The sequence below is a fragment of the Corapipo altera genome, unplaced genomic scaffold (assembly GCF_003945725.1).
Source record: "Corapipo altera isolate COAL_440 unplaced genomic scaffold, ASM394572v1 104, whole genome shotgun sequence".
In the NCBI taxonomy this organism is placed as follows: domain Eukaryota; kingdom Metazoa; phylum Chordata; class Aves; order Passeriformes; family Pipridae; genus Corapipo; species Corapipo altera.
Genome location: NW_020884920.1, coordinates 4,723,812 through 4,745,544, shown reverse-complemented (window position 1 = coordinate 4,745,544; position 21,733 = coordinate 4,723,812). Strand labels below are relative to the sequence as shown.

General features: G+C 54.9%; 1 protein-coding gene across 5 annotated transcripts in view; it reads right to left on the bottom strand.

Annotated features, from left to right (window-relative positions):
- MPRIP (myosin phosphatase Rho interacting protein) overlaps positions 1-17,251 on the bottom strand; it is a 67,568-nt gene extending 50,317 nt beyond the window's left edge. For all 5 annotated transcript variants that reach the window (XM_027656785.1, XM_027656786.1, XM_027656789.1 and 2 more), the window contains exons 1-2: positions 17,177-17,251; positions 15,025-15,090 (exon numbers count right to left, since the gene is read on the bottom strand). In XM_027656785.1, coding sequence (XP_027512586.1) covers positions 15,025-15,027 — 3 coding nt within the window. In that variant the 5' untranslated portion in view covers positions 15,028-15,090; positions 17,177-17,251. The remainder of the gene's footprint in view (positions 1-15,024; positions 15,091-17,176) is intronic.
- Between the last annotated feature and the right edge of the window lie 4,482 nt (positions 17,252-21,733).

Here is a 21,733-nt window from a genome sequence, read left to right as displayed (position 1 = left end):
GTACACAGGATGTTTTGGAGCAGGTAACCCCACGGTCAAGCTCCCAAGGACTGGCTCTGCCTCTGCCTCAGTGGGACACAGCCAATGCCCACACCATTCTCCAGGGTTATTACACAACGTGGGTTGACAAAATCTGGAACACAACCTTTAAAGAGAGGCGATGGGGCAGGGGGAGGAGGAAACCAAACAAAAGGGACATTTTACTTTCTGCCAAGAACCAGGAGGGGAAGAGAAAAAAAAAACCACCACAACCATTTGTCTATCCCGCATGGCAGGGTGGTTGCCTTGGCACCGGGGCCTGGCTGTCCCGGGGGGAGATCATGGCTCTGCTGTCCCACTCTGCCGTGACGGGCTCATGCTCTGGCTGCTCTGTCTTGGCTCCCAGCACTGCCCTGGAGCAGCAGCAAGCCTGTGGTGCCTGGGGAAGAGACATCCACACATCCACGCTGCCTCCATAAATTCGTCTCGACAAATGTTAATTCTCTGAGCTAAAATATTCATGAGGGCGGCTGCTGAGTGCGCTGCTCACTCGCAGCACTCTGAGTGCTCTGCAACTGGTAGCTCCTGTGTCTGCTAAAAGCTTCACCCATCCCAGTGCCCAGTGCTTGATGCGGGATGCAAGTGGGATCTTGGCAGGGTTGTGGTGCAGGAGGGAGCAAGACTCTGCTGTCCCATGGCCATGGGCACATCCGAGCAGCATGGACACAACTACAGCTTGGGTAAGGGCACTGATGCAGCTGGGACAAGGCAGCTCCTGGCAGAAGCACAGCACTGGGAACCCAAATTGGAGCCACATCCACCATTCCTGCCCAGAGGCCATCAAGAAAGCACCAACTCCTTGAAAACTCACAGAAACATTAAGCTTGGAAAAGACTTCTAAGATCATTGAGTCCAACCATTAACCCACAGCACTACCGTGTCTGTCACTAAACCACATCCCTAAGCACCATATCTACATGGCTTTTGAACACTTCCAGGCATGGGGACTCCACCACTGCTCTGGGCAGCCTGTTCCGATGCCTGACCACCTTTTCAGTAAAGAAATTTTTCTTAACATCCAATCTAAACCTCCTCTGGAGCAACTTGAGGCCGTTTCCTCCTGTCCTATCGCTTGTTACCTGGAAGAAGAGACTGAGCTGCACCTGGCTACAACCTCCTTTCGGGTAGTTGTAAGGGATCCCTTTTCAGCCACACACAGCCTGCCAAACCCCAGAGGGGGATGCACCTCCCAAACCCCACTGGGGGATGCACCGTGCACACACAGGATGCCAGAAGAATGGCCACGGTGTGCCCGGAGCTGCCCAGGCACCGGGTGAGCACGGCTGGCACAGCAGCAGGGCTTTAATGAGCCTTTTAGGCTTCCTGCCACCAGGCACCAGGCTATCGATACAGCCACACCACAGCCAGAGTGCTGCTGCAGGAGGATTTTATTACACTTACAGATCAGCTGGCAGGCTGAGCGTCCTGGATTTATTAAATTAGACAAAGGCTCTTGAAAACGACCTCTGCAGGCTCTGCAAAAGGATGGACTGGAGCAGTCACCCATCAAAGGGCAGCAGAAGGATGGGCTCCCCCATTCCCACAGCAGCGTTCTGCTCTCCCTGTGCCATCCAAGTAAGAGGCAGGTATCTTTTCTTGGCCACCTGAGCACACCTTTCCCACGTGGACCCTTCCTGTAATCAGCATCTACTGCTCAGTGAAGCCACTGAGGAACCTCTGGCTTGCTGAGGCCATGCACCAGGCAAAGGAAGAGGAGGTTTTTTCCACTGGCAAGGGAATCACAGAATAATGGAATCATTAAGGTTGGAAAAGACCTCTAAGATCATCAAGTCTGTCAACCCAGCACCATCACCATGTTCAGCATTAAAACATGTCCTCAAGTGCCACATCCACATGGAGTTATCAATCAACACATGTTCCCTGCCTGTCTGCATTCACATCTTGTGCCCCTGTGCAAGGAACAGGGGAAGATGCCCCCAAATCTCACCACCACCAGGACTCACCAGCCTGCCAGAAGCCATCGTCCCCTTTCACAAAAGGTGGCACAATCAGTGCTCTGCAGATTTGGCCTTGGCACTGCCAATGTGGCTCTGCTCTGGCAGCAAACCTGCACCAGCACAAGGATGGGACAGGACAGCTGTCCAGGTGTGCAGCCAGAGATGCAGGAACACCCTCCCAAGTTGGATAAATGCCATAACCCTTCTCCAGCCCCATCACATATTTCCCCACCATTGACCCTGGCTTGTTCATCACAGGTGCTGACTGCAGGTTTCCTGAAATTTTTAGTGGAGGAGCTCCCCACAGCTCCAGGTCACCCACCCCAAAGAGGTGGGATGGGTTAGCAAGTGCCACACACGCCTGTCTCTGCATGCCAGGCCCCTGAAGAGCCCTCCTGAGCCTCTACCAGGAAATAAAACAACATCACTTCTGCCAGTGGGAAGGAATTTTCTTCCCTGGGAGCAGTTTGAGAAGGGGCTGAAGTGCAGGGGCTGGGCAGGAGAGTTCAGCCAGGGGCCGCTTTTAAGCGAAGTCGGTGTTTATGTCCACAGACAGCGAGTCTAAACACTGAGCGAGGCCGAGAGCTGCCTGCGAACTGCCCGGGAGCACCCTCGGGCTCCCCTCCCACCCAGTGCCACCTCAGCCAGGCACGGGCAGCTGCCATTCTGGGGGTGCCCAGACAGCAAGTTTGGGGCCACACATCCCATCTGTAGCTCTGCCCCCAAGGGCATCCATCCGGCGAGCGGGTGCTGGAGCGGAGCGAGCCCGGCCGGGGCTGTGCGGAGGCTGGAGTCGGCTTGTCTTGGCCTTATAAGGCTATTTTCGCACTGCTCTTGCAGCTCCCAGCTGCTCCCCACTCCAAAGCAGGGTCGGAGCTGGCAGCCAGAGCCTAGCCTGCCTCCTTCCTGTTAACCTCTTTCCTGCTGAACGGTCTCCAAGGGGTCTGTGCATGATGGGAACAGCCTTATCCCATCCTGGCACAACCACCCGTGCCTGGCAGGGAGGGTCAGCAAACCCGGTGGTGGTCACCAAGTGGGTTCAACCTCCCTCAGCACTAGGGTCTGAGCCTGTGCATCCTCAGCAGTGTTGCCAAATCCAGGGAGTCCTTCAGGGAAACTTGCACCCATGGACATGCACACTCCATATCCAACGCTGCTCCAGGGGAACAGGGACAGAGATGCAGAGAACATCGGCACCATGACGGAAATGAGAGCAAGGTCCCACTAGGATGGGGGTCAAGAGGCTGTTCTGAGCTGTCATCCTGGCTGTTTGGAGACCAAAGCAACAGCCAAACATTGCACAGAATGCTCAGAGCATCCACCCAACCCCTATCCCAGCTCTTTGGAGACCAAAGCAGAAGCCCAGCTTTGCAGAGACGCTTGATGGCCCTGCAATGCCAAAGGCACCACCTCACAGCCCTGCAAACCAAAGAGGTACTCTTTCCTCTTGCTCTCCGGGATTTAGACGCATTTAAAATGCAAAATGTCCTCCTCCCCTCCTTAGAGGAGGGTGGGAGGAATACATGATAACAGATCCGACCCCATCTGCTCGCAGCTGCCAGCGTGGCACCTTCCCCACTCCCCAAAGCACAGGCTCAACAGCCAAAGGGGAAGCAGATATCTACAGCCTTCCAGGGAGTTGTCATGGTAATCAGCCCGATGGCAAAAGCCCGGTGAGACCACGCACTAGGATGGTAAATACGGGAGGGACCAGAGCTTGGTGCAGGGATTATGGCGGGAGAGTTGCCTGGAGAGGGAAAGGCAGTCGTCTGGGGGTGGGAAGAAAAAACGGGTTTCATTTGCATCTTGATGTTTGAATTTTAAATTGCACTGTTCCAAATTGGCCTTGTCAACTTTATCCTCCACCCCCTCAGTGTAGGAGACAAGTCCCAGGTGGTCCCTGCACGGCGCTGCCAGGCTCACATGCGCAGGAGCTCACCACCACCTCCAGGAATGCCGGCTCCCATGTCCCTCCCAAAGAGCAAGGGGCTTCACCAAACACCAGAAACCACGTTCCCAGAAGGTCACCCCCATACAAAGATGGTTATACACACAGTGGTGCCAATTTTGGAGACAGGTCAGGGGGTTGGAAACTTGGATCGAGGCAGGATGATCTCCACCTGTGTTGGACAGCCCTGTTCCACCACAGCTGGACCTGGATTTCTGCTTCATGGGGGTGAGGGAAACATGACCAAGGCAAGGGTCATCCAAGGAAAGCAGCAAATTAAATCAATCAAATCCCTGTACCTCCCTGATTGAATCCATCTCCCCTCCAGGCTAGAAGGGAAGGAGGCACAGGTCTCCCAGTCTCCAGCCATTCCACAACCTCTCCTGCAAATGCAACTCAACAGAGGAAAAGGAGCAGACACACAATGACAGACCGAGCCATCAGCACCATCACAGTCATGTGAAGCCACCTCCAACAGCTGCTGCCTGGAGCTCTGGATAATTTAGGGCCCTGCACTGCCCTGCTGCTGTGGTGGGGTTTCCCCGAGGACCCCCTCACCCCCGAGGACTGTCAATACAGTGTCTTCCACCAGCCCTCAACAACTGCAGGGGAGGAGAGGACAGTCCTGGGGATCAGCAGCACCAGGTCCACCGGAGGTTCGGGCAACTCCCACGGGCGCAGATGCTTCAGTGGAAGTTCTTGAATCCGGACAAATTAGTCTGGAAATCTCATTATTCCCCTGTGCTGCTCTTATGAGCTTTGCAGAGCTTCCTGCAGGGCTGGGAATACCAGGCAGCCGAGCTCCCAGGGCGCTTGGGGTCTGCAGTTGGAGAGGCAAGGGCCAACCCAAGCACAAGAGGCTGGGTCACGTTGGCCAAACAAGCAGCACCCACATCCTACACCCTACACTCACGCTCTCACAAAAAAACCCATACCTGCTCTGCGTTGCTCCCAGCAGCTTCCTGACAAGCCCTGCAGACCTTTCCAAAAGTCCAGGCGACAGCTGGAGAGCGTTTTCTAAACTTTGACTGTTGGCCATCCCACTGAATGGCATAAAATGGGAGGCTTTTGGGCCAGTTCCTAGAAGAAAAGCTCCCAACAGGCACACACAGCTGTTGTGTGGCAAGGAGACCACCCAGCAACAACTCAAGCTGGGCTCTGCTGCCACATGCAAGGTGTGGTGGAGGTGCTGGTGCAGACAGCAAAGAGCCATCCTGGCCAGGCAGGCACCACCGGGTTCAAAGGCAAGTGGCACCCAGGGCAAAAAGTGCTTCAAACACCCAGGAAAAGATTGGGAATAACATACCAGACTGCTGGAGCTGTCCCCGTGTCCCAGGGGAGTAGTGTTTTCTCCCTAAACCTAATGCTCACATCTGGCTCCTGCACCTCCAGAGGAGTTCAGAGAGAGGAAGGAGTTCACAGCCGTGAGCTGCTCCCAGGAGCACTCTGCAACCTCTCCTTTGGGAGCAGCCATTTGACCCCAGCAGAGAGGAGCAATCTGGGGCTGATGAATCCGAGGGGGGTGAGCCCGAGAAGATTTTCTCCATCCCCCATGGCTGGGATGACAGACTTCACCCCCCCAGCATCAGCCTGTGCACAGCATTAACCTCCCATGTAAGCCCTCCACACATCTGCTCCATCCATAATCCCTACTGCCCCTCCCCTAATGGGAAAGCAGCCAGGAAAGTGAAGCAAAACCCTAATTATATCCCAGTAGCTCCCCAGTGCCCTGGTGATCCCTGTGACTTTATCAATGTGATCGCAACACAGCTGATGAAATGAGGAGGAAAGGGCCAAGGCTGGGTGTGCTCCAAAACCCCACCTTTTCTCCCCAGCCACAGCACCACAACAGGTGGAAATCCCGTGTGAGCTCAGGATGCTGCTGGGACACTTCTAAAATCACTCCTGCAGGCCTGTCCCTTCTGCCTCCTCTGCCCAGGGATCCCATCACCCACAGCAAAGGGAACTGGGAGGAGAGTGGTGACAACTGTGGGCCACGGTGCAAGAGCAGCCTTGGCCTTGCTGCAGGTTTCCAGGGCACTGTTTGGCCACAAAATCATGGAGACCCACAGCTATGGCACTCAAGGCATGGGTCGTGCAAGAGTGAGGACCCCCAGGATCACGTCATAGAATCATAGAATGGTTTTGGTTGGAAGGGACCTAAAAGACCATCTCGTTCCATCCCCTGCCATAAGCAGGGACACCTTCCACCAGACCAGGCTGCTCCAAGCCCCATCCAACCTGGCCTTGGACACTTCCAGGGATGGGGCAGCCACAGCTTCTCTGGGTAACCTGTGCCAGGGCCTCCCCACCCTCACAGGGAAGGATTTTTTCCCCACAGCCCCATGACAGGGGGTACCATGACAGCAGAGATGGGTCATGGCTGTGGGGTGCATGCCAGGAAAACATGGGGGGAAAAACTCTCCATGGTAGGTGGGACCTTCCCAGCTCTCTCCAGCACCTCAAGCCCCACAGGCAGCACCTCTGCCCCAGGGACCTGCTCTCCCATAACAGTGGAAGAAGTCTTAGAAAAGCTGAGCTGCCTGTGGTGGGTGGAGGGGTAAAAGCCTGTTAGCACACACTTCAACAAACCAGCTCTTGGATCAGATCCTGCAGGAAGGAGGTGAAGGGTAAATGAAGTTGCTGCACACGTGATTTACCTATGGTAATTTTAACTTCCAGCAAGGCTGTCTGGCTGTTTTATCTTGTTGTCTACTTGCAGTCAGACTTCAATGACTGCAGGAATGAGTCTCTTCCACACCTTTGAAGGAATAGGGCAAAATAAAAAGGTCTTATAAAACATGTATTACCAAAGGCACATTCACACACTGTTTATCTAGTCCAGCAGGAAGGAAAAAGAGTATTTTGATGGATTTTTTTTAAGTATCTTACAGTCCATGATAACTCAATGAGCAAGACCAATAATCAAACTGGCCTGGAAATTCTCATTTTTCTCCAAAAATGCCTCAAAACAGCACAGAAAAAAGGTGGAAGACTCCCGCAAAAACCCTGAGAAAAGCTGTTTACAAAACCTCACTGAAGACCTCGGCTTGTCTCCACGCAAGTTTTAACCTGACAACATCCCTTTTACAGACTCCAAACCTGATGAATAATTCATGTCTGGGATAAAGCAGAAATATCATATTCACCAATGCTTACCTAACAGAGGAACAAGGACTGCAAATAAGTAATTTATTAACCCCAAACCGTGTTGCTGCTTGAACAGAGGGCACACCTTGGCTTTTGGCCCCAAAAACACCGGCAGAAGAAAAATTGCTCTTGAGCTGCTGCAAGAGCCCGCTGGGGGCTGGCTGAGACCCCTCGCTCTCATCACACCTTCAGCACAAACATGCCTTGTCCTCGGGGGGAACCCCCCAAGAGCAAGGCTGGGAGATGCCACCCTCCTTCATCCTCCTCTTTGGCGGTCACAGCCGCCCCTTCTCCATTGGGAAGAATGCAGCGGTGGGAAGCCCATGGTGGTGGGAAGCCCACAACCCCGCGCTCGCCCACGGCTCCAGCCGCTTTCTCAGGCATTCCAAAATTTGGCCGGAGTCTCTTTTTGCAGCACACACCCCCCCTCCACGGCTGGACGGCTGCCTAATTGCGTATTTATTTATTTCTGCATTTTCCCAGCTCCCCGCACACACTGGCGCAGGGCGGGGGGAAAGCCAAGGCCGGCTCCCAAACGCGGACCCAAAAAAAAAAAAAAAATCCCCAAAAAACCAGGGGAGTGCAGCTCCCCACATTCCCCGGAGGCTGGGAGGAAGCTGGGAAGCGCAGGGCTGGCTGGGAAAGGGGTGGGAGCGGGGGGCAGGAAGGGGGGACGCCGGCGGCATCGCCCACCCCCTTTGCTTTGTGCGCGCTTGGGGAAATTAAAAATAGCTGCGTCCAAAGAGTGGCTGCAAGCGCCACAAAGAGCGTGTTGAGCAGAGGCAGCTGCAAGCTATTTGCTGCCCCTGGTAATCAGCATCTCGGCTTGCAGAGCCCCTCTGGCCCCCCCAGCCCCTTCCTCCCCTGCCAGAAGCTGCCGCTGCCTTTCTCCAACCCACATATGTCATGTCAACAATCAATGAATACAGGATCTCTGCCGGGGGAAAAAAAGGGGGAACGCGCTTTGATTTTTCGAGCAGCTTTGTTGCCTTGTTCCATTCACGTCCTCGTCCTCCTCTCTGAGCTGTCACCGAGGGGTTTGCGGCACTGAATCCCGTCAGGCAACGCCAGGATATCCCGTGCCACCCAGCAGGGATGGGATCCTCGGCAGGAACAGGGATTTGCCAGCCACTGGGATGCTGCTGCTTCTAAAGATTCCTTTAAGCAGCAGGAAAAGGGATACAATTGCCCAGCATTACCCAACCTGTAGCCCACTGGTGGTCCTTGCCGGCCTCATCTGGTGGCCAATGACAGGGCTGGAAAGAATTAAACTCAACCCATCCTCACCACAGAGTGCAGGTGGCAGGTTTGGGGCCATACCACAGACACCTCGTTTCACAGCCCCTTTCCAGCACCAGGCAACAGCAGGGCAAAAAACCTGTGGTTTTGTTGTTTCCCTGGGTGGTTTGGTCACTCCTGTCCCTGTGGACTGGTACAGGTGCTTGGAAGCCCAGGACTGCCCTGGCTTGGAGAGAGCTGGGACCAGGCACCCACTTCCTCTGCTGTCTGGAGGGGAGCACAGGGCTCATGTGATGGTAACTGTGCTCGGCCTTAGCTGTGTCACTTCACTGCCAGCCCTGACATCTTTGCTGCTAAATGCCATCAGTTTGATTTCTACATTAACATTTTACAGTAAATCACAATCTTTCCTTCACCAAGAGCCCACAGCCAGGCTGAAGGTCACGGGTATGGAGCCCAGGTTTCCAGAAGTCATTCCAGCTGCTTTAAGTGCCTGTTTCACTCTGCCTCCCGTGAACAAGATAAATGCAATCTAAACTCCAGCTCACTTCCCTCGCTGGTCTGGCACACGTCTTCTACACAAATGTCTTTGCTAGGTCTCAAGAGACGAGGAGTGGGGAAAAAGCAGAAGGATGGAGCCACTTGAACCTGTCCTCACTGCGCAGCCTAAGAGCAATTCCAGCTTTGCGGCTCGCCCTGCAGAAGACAATGGGGGCTGTGTTGTTTCCAGGAAGGAAGCACCTGGGCCAGGTCATCAAAGCAGTTTGTGTTAGGAGGTCACTGGCTGGATCAAGCTCTCCCAACTCTGCTTTCATCCTCTCACTGCCTGTTAACTCCCAAACTTCCCACCATGGACTGCTTCACACTTGGGCCTCTCCCGAGCGGGTCCTGCAGGCACCAAATGCCCTTCTTGGGGCACTGGGATGGGCACAACAGTGTTCTCCAAAGCGCACAATAAACCCAGGCACTTTTGGGGCCCTGTTGATGGTCTCTGGCCATCACTGGTCACCAGGACTGGTGTTGGAGCCATCCCTGGAGCAGCCCTTTCCTGTTCCCTCAGCCTCCCCAAACTGCCCTTCTGCAGCTCAGCAGTTTTACCTTCCCAAACACACTAAGCCAAACTAAAAGAGGTAAAACACAAGAGGGCACAGAAGGGTAGGAATCAGTCATGAAGGAGCCCACAGGTTCTTGACACCAGGACCCACCTCCAGCAGCACCTGGGACAGGACACTTTGGGCAGAAAGAAATGGGAAGACAGGAACCCCAAAGTCACTGTTACAGGATCCCCATACCCAACCCCAGTAATGACATTTGGATCAGGATCAAGCAAGACATTAATATAAAACCACAAAGGAAGATCTGTGTATCCTCCTTGCACCCCCTTCAAGGCTGCTTGGTCCTGGCTTCAGCAATGCCCTGGGGAACAAGTTCTCAGGGCTCCCTGTGGGTTCGTGGATTTTCTTCCCCAAAATCAGTATTAAAAATTAAACGTAACAAATCCTTCAAAGATGCTACTGCATCATCTTTGAGATATGCACTAAACATCCCAGGTAAAACCTCCTCACAGATCATCATCCACCCTGCAGGACCCACCCTGACTTGATCCCATCCAGTCTCGGAAAAAAATTGGGATGGGGGTCCCTGCCACTGTCCAAGTCTCGCACACTCACTCCCCTCCAGCCTTTCTGTCTCAGATTGCTTTAAATTTCAAACACACTTTGATTCGAGCCAAAAGCTTTTTATGCTAAACAGAAACTGAAAGTCTTGATCTGGCAAACAGAGGCACTGGCAAAATTATGTCCATGGGGGGAAACCACTGGGGACGAGGGGAATAGGGTTTGTAAAGCCTGGTGCTCCAGCAGAGGAGGGGGCAGGGAGAGCTTGGAAACACTTAAATGGCAAAACCTGTGGAAAAAGTAAGGACAGAGAGGCCAGGATGTTTAAGGTCCGTTTTTAATCCCTGCCAATGAATTTCCATTCTGTGCCAAAACTGAAATAAACTGCTTTGATCTGAAAAGGAGGAGAAAAACACACACACGGGTTCTTGGCTTCTCAAAACAATACAGATGACAAAGGAGGCAACTACGATGAAAATTAACGTGGCGCAGCTCTGCTGACAGTGACGTTTTAAAATGCCCCTTTCCTCCAAATAAAGAGGACTCTGGAGGGGGTCAATTAGGAAACAATTACACAGGTCTGTGGATCACAGCATCACCGAGCACACATCCCTCCCCCCCTCCCTCCCTCTGATCCCCCTCCAGCAGCCACCAATGCTTACATCTGTCTCCTTTTTTAACCATTTATCAATTCCTTAGGTTTCCATGGCCAGGAGCAGGGCCTGGGGCCGAGCAGGGCTCCAGATGTGACCCTGCAGCCCCCTGTGTGGTGCCAGACCTCCCACCTCTGAGCTGGCCTCTCTTCTCCTATTTATACATCCATCCCAGGGGTCCCAGTGCTCCCCTAACCATTCCCAGATGCCAGGCTGGCCTCGCTCTTCATCCCACCCCAGTGCCATCAGCTCCTGGCTCCCTCCTGACCTCCTTCCCTGCCATCAAAGGCTGGAGCAGGATGTCCGTTTCATTGTACTGAGGTTAATGATATTAAGATCCATCTGAGTTCCTGATTTAGGAGCAAGACCACTGTGCTGTGAGCCTAGGAAGGGTCTGCAATGCTGCCACAGAGAACACAACCACCCAACCTCAGTAAACTCTGGTACTGAGGTGGTTTAAGCATCCTCTTAGACCCCTTCCCAATTTTAGAAAGCAATTTGACTCCAGTAAATAGGGGATAGGGGTAGAATCAGGGCTCACAGCCCATCCTCACACTTTACCACGCTGGAAGGTGCCAGACATGGAGCGAGGTCAATTTGTTGGGAGAAGGATATGTCATGTCCACGGATGCTCCTCTTGAACCACTGCAGGGCAACTAGAAAAGCCCATCCAGAACATGCTCTCACTTGGCATTAGTTATCCACAACACCTTTAAGTTTGAGATGCTCCCAGTTGAGCCTGAATTTTGTCCTACTTTCAAACCACCATATGCACAAAGGAAAAAAAAACCCCAAAATTATTAGTCTCAGGCAGACTGAAAGGAGGCCTGCAGTGACAGGAGAATACCTGTAGGGTGGATGCAAAATGCCAACCTAGTATAAATCCCAGCTCAAGAAAAGTGGCACAGGGGCAAACTGAAGCACAGAGACAAGGCCTGGCCCATGGACATGCAATGAATAATTAACAAGTTGTGCTGGAGATCCAGACCCTCTCCTCTGACCTGCTCTAGTCACAGGACTGGATCCATCCCCAGGCAGCACTGAGGCCATGGGCCCACCTGCAGGTCCAGGGAGGGATTAGGCAGTGCTCTCCATCCCTACAAAGCCCCTCCTGCCTCTTCTCCACTACGTTCCCACGCAGCAGGGCTCTATTTATAGAGACCTCGACCGCTAATTATAGATCGCGGCAATCAAAACAAAAGGAGGCAGAAGCTCTGCACTTGCCACACATTGGCTCCGTCCCCTTAGCTCGGCACTGCTCTTGTGGCAGCTCCCATATCCCAACCAAAACCTTCCAAACCACCCCAGCACCGTGGTGCCAGGCTGCTCTCCCGTGGCAGCAGCCGCTGTGGTTTCACTGGGGACCACAGGGTGTTTTACCAGGAGAACTGAAACTTGTCCTTGGACACTCACAACACAGCAGCTCAATCCCAAGCCTGTCCCCGACTTCCTGTCACCCTCTTTGCTGCCTTCCCTCAATGGAAGACAGGCTTTGCTGGATGCTTCAGCTGTTTCACACAAACGTCAACCCCTGTCATCATCCAGCATGAAGGTTTATCAAACAGCAGGAGCAAGTCAGTGCTGAGGGGTAATTGCGGGGGTTCAGCGTGGGAAGGCAACCCTGAGTGATCAGACAACCTCCACATCCACCCACGGCTGGGAGGGAGGAATTTCTGCACGTCTGAGCAGGCTCGGCTTAGCCAGGGCTCAGCAGAGCTGGGAACGGCTGCTGGCACATTCCCCATGGAGGGGAAGGGGATGTGATCTGCTTGGCATTCCCAGGGGCCAGGCAGGCTCTGTGTGCCAGCAACTGCATGATGCAGCAGAAAGAGGAAGACCCCAGAGAGAGAGTCTGGCAGCTCAACCTGGTTCAAGGGGACAAAGGTCTGTGCACATCATCCCCATCGTGGCCATCATGCAGAAGTTTGAGTTTTCAGACTAGAAATACGGCAGAGAAAGGACAGACAGAAGGATGGACATACAGAAAGAAGGAGGCTGAGCCTCAGCATAGACTTGGGATCAGCTCAAGTCTCAGGAGGGAGCTGGATGCCAGTGGGGTGGCTCGTGCCTGCTTGTCCCACCTTCCATGCCCAAAATGCTCCAAACCAACACCAAACTTGACCCACCCCATGGCAAAAGGCCCCTGTGCCCAAGGCTGCTCTGTTCTGCAGCACCAACATCTTTTGGGACCCCCGAGGTCTCCCCAGCTTGTGTCTTTGAGCTGCCCCTCCACACCCCCCTGCTCTCCAACCTGCTGGGAGCGAGGAGCAGAGTCTCCCTGGGCAGGCATAGGAGTGTCTCCACCACCATCACCAGCCCCAGACTGCCCTCCCGAGCTCACCCCTCCCTCCAATCCCATTTTTAATAACAGCAGAAATTGCCAAACCCACAAAATTAATGTCTAAAAGGTTCAAGGCAGAGCCATTCAGTCCCAGCCTGGAACTGCCTGGGAGGTCTCTGGCCAGTGGCTGCCCAGCTACCACACGCTGCAGAGGCTGTTCCGCACCGAGGCCCCCACGGGACCCCCACTCAGCTCTCAAGGGGAACTGGGGCACACTGGGGGTAGATCACCCCATTTGCATGGGCTGCAAAGTGGATCCCTCACGGAAAAAACAGCATCCCCCTGGGTGAGACCCCAGCCCTGTTACTCCTTCCCAGCCTGCAGAGGTGGTGGGACACGGCAAGGAGCCGGCACAATTGGAGGAGCGGAGAGCCACAGGGAGGGAGCAGAACACCTCAGGGGAGGAATCAGTGCCCTGCAGCAATGCCTGAGGTGTTGGGGCACAGGACTGGCTCCTCACATCCCCCACAGCCTGACCTGAGTGCCACCAGCCCCCTCCAGTGACCCCTAACACTCAGCCATCACCGCCTGATGCTGTGGGGTGGTGACAGCAGAGCTGGTGCAGGCAGCAGCACAGATCCCACGCAGGGACGTGCTCCACAGAAAGGTCAGGAGAGTATTTTTACACCATGTGTCAGACTCCAATGAGGAGGAAGGATCCGTGACTGTCTCCTTCAGCTGTGGCAAGGCCAGACTCTCTCGACCACCTCCAATGGCACCACAAAGGGCCATGGGGGCAGCAAGTCCAGGTGCCAGCACGGTGGGATGTCGCACTGTCCAGGACACCATCCCACGCTGCACATGTGTACATTCCCTTTTTGTTTGTATTTTTCCACTTTCTCCCTTCTCAAGGGGAAAAAGCCCAAGAGACGCCTGGAGAACCACAGGATGCTCCTGCTTGTCCTCTGTGTGCTCTCTGGCAACAGTCCCCTAAGGTGCACAGGGCTGGGGCACTGCCCAGGTGCTTCTGCCCAGATGCAGCAGAATCTGGGGCAGGTCAAGCTCCTCAGGATGCAAAGAGGCAAAAAAAATCTCAGATTGTGTTTCCCAGCATCCTTGTACCTCTGCCTCACACTGGGGCATCTCCCTGCTCCAGCCAGACACAAACCACTGTCCTGTCAGGGTTAAGACAGGAAACACCAGCCCAGTGCAGAGCCAGGTTGCTGACACTGAAAATGTATTAAAGCCTCCCCTGCTCCTACGGAAGACATTTAAATTATTTAGGGCACTTGGACCAACCCCAAGTGAAAATACAAACAAACACATGGTATGAAATTTGAGCCACACTTGCCGTGCCTCCCCATCCCATGGTGCCCTCGCAGGAGGTATTGGAGGAGGACCAAGGCACACTGACCTTGTAGGGAGCCTCCCTGCCACAGACATAGGTTTCTGTATGTCCCTGTTCCACAGGTGCACTGTGCCCAGTGGCTTTGTGACCCTCCTGCCCAGGTGGATCCCAGCACATGGGTACCCACCATGCCAGCACACACAGCCTCAGATACCCTCCCAAAGGCTTGCTGCAGCCAGGAGGATAAATCAGCAGCCCAGGGTGGTCAGGGCAGGGTTGACACACTGGGTACTTCAGCCCAACTCTGCAGCTTGCTGTGGAGGGGCTTCCCTTCCTTTGATCCCCCCTCTGTTTTCCCAACAGGAGCAGTGCTGGTGGCATGCTGCAGCTCCGGGGCAGGCAAGCAGTGGGAAGGCATTCCAGCTGACCTACTTTCCACGGGCATCGCTAGGCAGGGCCTTCTTCCCGGACACTGCCAAGGTGATTCACCACCACCAAAACCCAGCTGGCACCAAGGAACAGGGCAGGAAGGAGGCGGGGGGATGACATTGGGGTTTCCCCCAGTGCTTCCTGCCAGCAATTCCACACCAGGCGAGACCCACACGCCTCCGAAACACCCACCACCCTCTGCAGACCATCCACCGAGCTCCCATGCAAACCTAGCCTGGCATTGAGCCAAACCCAGCAAGCACAACTCTCCTCCAGCTTGGCAGAGCATTCCAAGGGCAGAAGACAGCCCTGGCTGATCCCCACATCCTGGACACAGCTGTGTCTCTGCCCGGCAGCACTCACCATCTCGTCGAGGGCGTAGCGCAGCAGCCCGTGCTCGTAGAGGATGAAGAACCGACGCTGCCATTTCTGCAAGAGAAGACAGAGAGCTGGGTCACAGCAGTGCCCACCAGTCCCTGAAGCTGCACAGGAGCTGGGGGTCTGTGTGCACCAGCCCACATTGCCCGTTGCTAATTTACTGGCCGGCTTTGTGGGCACCCAAAGGAGGCTGTTTTGGGGTTTCTTCCCCACCCCGCTGCTCTCTGCATTCAGACAGACCCCAAACTGCCCTGGTTTAACTATATAGAGGAGAAAAATAACTAAAGACAAAAGATTCTTCCACTCCCAGCAGACATCCACAAGCCCTGTCACCGCTCTCCAAGACACCCAAGACCTGCAGGAACCACAGAATATATAGAGTTGGAAGGGACCCAACAGAATCATCGAGTCCAACTCCTGCCCCTCCACAGGACATCCCAACAATCCCACCACGTGCCTGAAACGTTGTCGAAACACTTCTTGGACTCAAGCAGGCTTGGGGCTGTGACCACTGCCCTGAGTAGCCTGTTCCAGCGCTCAACCACCCACTAGGTGAAAAACCTTTCCCTCATATCTAACCTGAACCTCTCCTGACTCAGCTTCATGCCAGGAATACCAGGGACAGCAGAAGGATCCCCAAAGTAACTGCTCCCAGCCCTCAGCTTCACCCTGTATCATCTATTCCAGCACTCAGTGCTGGAGGGTGACAGTGTGTCATGTCAAATGTCCCCCAGCAGTGCATGAGTTCGATTTGGATGGTGGCAGTACCTCCAGGGTGGCATTGCCCAGGCGGTCCTGGCACTGTGTTGGCACTGCTGTTTCTGCAGCTGCACAGCAAACCAGATTGGAGAACTGATCTGGCTGGAAAACTGCTTTTTTCATGTGTGCCAGGTTGTTTTCAGCCAAGAGCAAAAACTGGTTCAGCAAGCTGAAATAAAAAAGGTCCTGGATTCATAGCCCCAGTGCAGCAATTCTTATCTTGCTTTTCTCAGCCCTTTGGGCAAAGTCCAGAGTGCTCTGGGACAAGCAAAACTACCAAGGGCCCTGTGCACTTCCACAAGCCCCAGCTGAGCAGGCAGCCTAGAGCCTGGGGGGAACTAGGGTCTCACGACCCCTTAATGGTGGGCCAGCAAGCCTGGTACCAGCTGTGACTCCAAATAATGACCCATATACCCCAGGCTGAACTCAGAACCCAATTCTTGCTCACTCAGAAGCGATTTTTTTATTACCAACAGCTCCGAGAGCATTTTGGCTGCATGACAGAGGGTTCAGGGACCATTGCCATCCCTCCCACACACAAGACAGCCCTATCCTGGCAGCCCCAGCAGCAAGTTCCGTGAAAGACAAGCTGGAGGACAGGCTGAAAGTGCTCGTCACAAGCCAGTGGAGGAAGGACACTGGCTTGGCCACATCCTTCTGGGCCTCACACCCCCCAGGGCAGGAAAGTGGGCAATGCTTTGACCCCACATGTTGCTGGTGTTTGTGCCAGCCATGAGTAAACCCCCTCGGGAAGGAGCTGAGTGTGTCCTGCTCTGTCTGCAGGTCCCTGCTGCCAACACTTGGCTTCAGAGCTCTGCAGGGTTATAGCAAATGGCAACCACCTCTCAGCCCTTTCCTTGCCTGCCACAAGCATATCCACATTAGGAGATGGGATGCAGCCTCCCTCCAGAGCTCTGGGCATGCCCATGATGAGCTGCAGAAAACAAAGCAGTTGTTTCCAAGTCCCAAAGGAAAACTGGGAGCTTTCTGATGGTCCTAGCATGGCTCAGAGCTGCACAGCCCACAGCCCACTGGCCTGAGAGCCTTCCTGACAGCACAACACGTGTCAGGCCAACCAGCACAGCATCAAAAAGCAACAGCAACAAGCAATAAAACTGCACAGACTGAGCCTGACCAGCACCTGCAGCGCCCCAGGCTGCTGCCCAGCACAGGAAACCTTGCATCCCAGAGGAGGCATTCAAGCCTTGCTGCAGGAAACATCTTCCAGCTTCCTGGTTTGCACAAGGGGATGGGTGCATGGAGGTGCCTGCGGCACTCCCGGGGTCACAGCCACCCCTGTGGGCAGGGACAGGTCCTTGCTACTCCTCCTGCCACCCCCACTCACATCATGGGGAGAGGATGTCTCAGCTTCACTTACCCGGGAGCGATGGACAGGGTTGTCAAAGTCCGTTCCTTCCGGGGCCAGCAGCAGCCAGCCACCATAAATGGGTTTGGCCTGCAAAGAAACAGCAGAGAAACACTCAGGCACAGCGGAAACCGGCTCAACATGGATCAGCACCACAGGGAATCGATGGTCATGGACCACGGGAAACCGCACCAGCACTCAGCACGAAGGCAGCTGTGTGAGCTCAGCCTCCTGCACACACGGAATCTCAGCTTTCCCAGTGCGGGGAACACGGTGCCTGATGGCAACGCGTGATGTGACACACGCCATGTGCCAAGGGGACCGAGACGAGAACTCGGGAGGAGGCAAAACCCCAGGCACAGACTCCAAACACAGCTGCTCCTGCGTGGCATCGTGCCCAGAGCACCAACTCCCGGGTACTGCCAGGCTGCAGAGCCCGTCCTCACCGTCCTTCCCCTCGCCATCGGCAGCGTGCCTCTACTCCAAAGCAATAACACACTCCAAAGGAGAGCTCGGTGTTTTCCGTTTGTTAATTAAGAGAGGAAAAACTACCCGGCGCTGGCAGTTCGCCAGCTCCCAGCCGCTTCCCGTGCCGTGCACATCCAACTCCTGCTTCCCTGCACAAGGGCAGCCCCTGCCAGCCCGCTCCTCCCTGCCAGCAGCCCACGGCTGAGCACACAGGAAGGTCAGAGCCGGGAGGAGGGAAAACAGCTCATTCAGCCGGCCGGGAAGAGAAAGGGAAAGAATACTCGGAAAGCAACTTGCAGCACTGCCGTTTATCAGTGGAAAAAAGAATATCCAGGCTCTTTCCACTGGTGGTTTAGATGCAGAAGTGGTCAGGGTGAAGCAGGCCCACACCATGGCAAGCAGTGGGATGGGCACTGGGAACGTCCTCCCACACAAAGTCCTACGGGTAATGCTCCTGCTGCCTGTCAAGATGCAAACTATGAGCCAACACCTGGCAAGGGTTGGGGCCAAATCCTGGTGCAAGAGTGGCAAGGCATTGCCACACCAGTGAGGCGGCTTCACAGAGATACCAGGACAGGCCAGGAGGGAGGAAACCCAGGGCAGATCCAGTTCCAGGAGCCCCTGGCTCTGGGAATGCTGCTTTCCACCACGAAACATCCACGCACGTCCAGCCCAGCCCAGCCCAGCCAAACAGCGACAAGGACACACGTTCCCAGCTCCTCTCTAAATGATTCAGTTCATCTTGTTGCTTTCATTCTTTTCTTTCTTGTTCCTTAAAGTTTAAAACTGTTTCCAATTCGTTACCTCCCTTAGATTCCTCCTGCCAGTTTCTGTGGTTTTGTAATGTTAAAAAAAAGTTTCCCCTCTGGAAAAATCCCTGCAAACAATAGAAGAAACTGCCTATGCACCAGAAACTGTCAAATGCATGAAGCACTGAGTAAGCAAACTGGAAACACGCCGGAGGAGCCCTTTTACTGTTTATAAAGTGAAAAGAAATAACAAAATCTCTTATCCCCCTCCACAATGTGACATACCAGCTCACCAGCTCGGTGTGTTGCTCTCCCAGCAGCTGGGAAAACACGATTTGAGAAGACCTTCCTTCCTTCCCCCTTTAAATGGGATCAAAATCAATGAAAAACGGAGCGCTGGGAGCAGGATCCGAACTTTGGGGAGTTGCTTTCCTGCATCCCAGGGCACCCCTACACCCACCTGTTCCCATGACCAGCAGCAGCCTCACCCCCACTGCGGGCACAGAAAGGCACCCGCGGGCACCGCAGCCCCCCCTGGTTTGGTGAGGAGCCCCAAGACCCCCGTGAGCCCTGTCCAGCTCACCTGGATGCTGGTGCCCTGCTCGCCCATGGCCCCCATGGCACCTCCAGCCGCCCGGCACCGGCTCCGCGCCCAACTCCGTGCCGCCCACGCTGCCAGCGCCCGGCGGGTGAGGGCAGGTGAGCCCTGTTTGCCACTCCCCCAGCACACCGCGCCCCACACCCCCACCCAGAGCCGCCCGTGACGCGTCCCTGCCCATCCCGCGGGATGGCAGGACTTCGGAGTGGGGAATCCCACTGATCCCCACCACACACTGGCGTGTGGCCGCGGTCAGTTTGGAAGAGCCGAATTTCCCAAATTTCTCTCCCGTTTTTCAGGCAAAAAGCAAAATTGCAAATAACTGACTGAAGGCGGCCCAGTGGAGACCCTTCAACGGGTCACTGTGACAGGAAATGGGGTCTCCAAATTCTCACGAGAGCCCTGAGCAACCGGGGCTGGGGCTTGAGAAGATCTTTCAAGTGACCTTCACTACCCAGGATGACAGTGATGGCAGGACTCAGCACCCCCAACACCTGGCACCACCATGCCAAGGTGGCACGCTGGTGATGCTACAGGCAGCCAAGCTGCTTGCAGGGCTCAGCCCTCCTCCATCCCCCAATACTCTCCTCTGTGCCTCAGCACTGCCCCTGGGCACAGCCAAGTGCTCAACCCAGCAAAGCCCCATGAGCAAAATCTCTCCCCAGCAAAAGCCACAACACTGCAGCCCTCCCACAGGGCCATCCCACACCATCCTGAGCACCCCACAGCGCCCAGCCCCACACAGCCCCCCCTGTGACAGGCAGCAGGCAGGTCCCAGTGCCACATCAGGGATGATGTAACCATGAAACCAAAACAGAGGACATCACCAGCATCGAGCAGACTCACAGGCATAAAGCCCTGCCCTACCTCAGCCTGGCTCACACCCACCAGCAGACATTATTTTGCCCTCAACCACTCCAATTTTGGCTCAACTGCCTAAATATAAAGCACTGAGCACCTGAAATACACACCCTTAACATAGAGCATGGTCATTTCTGCACCAGCGTCATAAAAAACCACCAGTGGGTTACACTTAATTTGGCAGAAGCATCCAATTTCAGATATTGAAACCAAAATAGCTGAAAGGTATGAATTAGAGCCAGGCAGCGTGGGCAGCCTGGTTCCACCCGTCAACAGATGAACACGCAGCAGCGCTTTTTAAAGCCAAACCAAAACAAGCTCCTGCTAAAACCAAGCAGATGCCCAGAGAGGTACGAGCCTAAATAAAAGGGATATGAATTAGAACATGAAGTGTCTGAAGTCAACTCATCACACCTGCATTGGAATGGCCCTGCTGCAGCGAGGTTTAAAATAAACCCGACGTGGGAGGCAGGTCTAGGGGGTGCTGCAGCACCAGGATGGAGCTGGAGTCACACGTTGCTTCGCACCGGTTTGGAAATCTCAGCAAGAGGAGGAAAATGCAACACCCAGCACTGAGCAAGAGCTCAAAGCAAAAAAACTCCCTCTTCTAAGTAGATCTGTCCAACCTCAAGTTAAGGGATGGCGTTAGAGCAACCCTGGGGTTCCCAGGGAAGCTCCAGGGATATCTGAGGGGCAGCTCCAGGTAGTTTCTCCACAGGTAGCAGCCATACGAGGTACTCGGGCACTGGGTGGGCGGCTTTGCTTTTATCCAGAAGGTACCTGGCCGTAGGGTGAGCCACAAAATGCCGTGGAAAGCAGAGTGGAGGGTGGCTGCTGGGGTGGAGTGGGGTGATGCCCAGTTCCATCTGATCCCGTGGGACTGGTGGAAGCTGACTCAGGTAGAAACAACCCCACGTCACCTCTCCACTTCCTGTCACACCTCTGGGAGTGTACAGGTACTTCATCCCACCTTTGATCCACCACTGGAGCTGGGCTGTGGAGCAGCCACAGCCCCTCACCTGCCTCTCAGGTCGCTGTCCCAGCCATTGCATTCATCCCCTCGGCCCACAGGCCTAAGGTGTATCCAGGGGGAGGATGCTGTCTCCAGCCCAGCGCCGGCAGCACGGCGGGTGGGAGGAAGCAGAGAAGGAAGTGGCCCCAGCTGGGTTTACACAAAGCTGTCAGGCTACTGTGCTGATGCTGCCCAGGCATGGACAAACCACCCCAACCAGCTCCACCAGCACTGGGAATGCGACTCCCAGCAGCCGGGGAACTGGGCTCGAAGGACATGCAGAGCCACTCAGCACTTCCCAAAGCTCAGGGTGACACAGGAACCCCTGCACACTGCCAGAGCTCCAGGGCACCTGCTTCCAGAGGGCAGGATGGGTCACAGGAGCGTGGCAGCCCATGGAGCACCAGATCACGGGGCTAGAGGTGGGCTGTGACACCAACCAGCTGCCTGCTGCACAAGCTTTCACACCTGCTGTGTTTTTGGTGATACCACCACCTCTTCATTCCCTGTGCAGACCAGACAGCCAAGCAGGATGCTCAGCAGCACCCTGCAGAGCCGCACCGTGCTGGGTGTCTGCAGGAGCTCACTGCACAAGGGGGAACAGCAGAGCTGTACCAGCATCCACTCACCCTCTTAGGGTCCTGACACCCCCAGGGCAGAGCACCCACATCCCTACTGGGGTGCTGGACACCTGGGTGGGCTGGGATGCCCCCACAGCCAGTCCCCACCCACCCCAACCTGCTCCAAGGGAAGTCCGAATCCATCGCCGGGAGAGACTCCTGGCTCCGAGCGCGTGGCGGGAGGGATAATCTGTTTAGGCTGCCGGCAGACGTAATCAGCCTGTCTCGGGTGGAGGCAGGGCTTGTTTTGTTCAGGCTTGG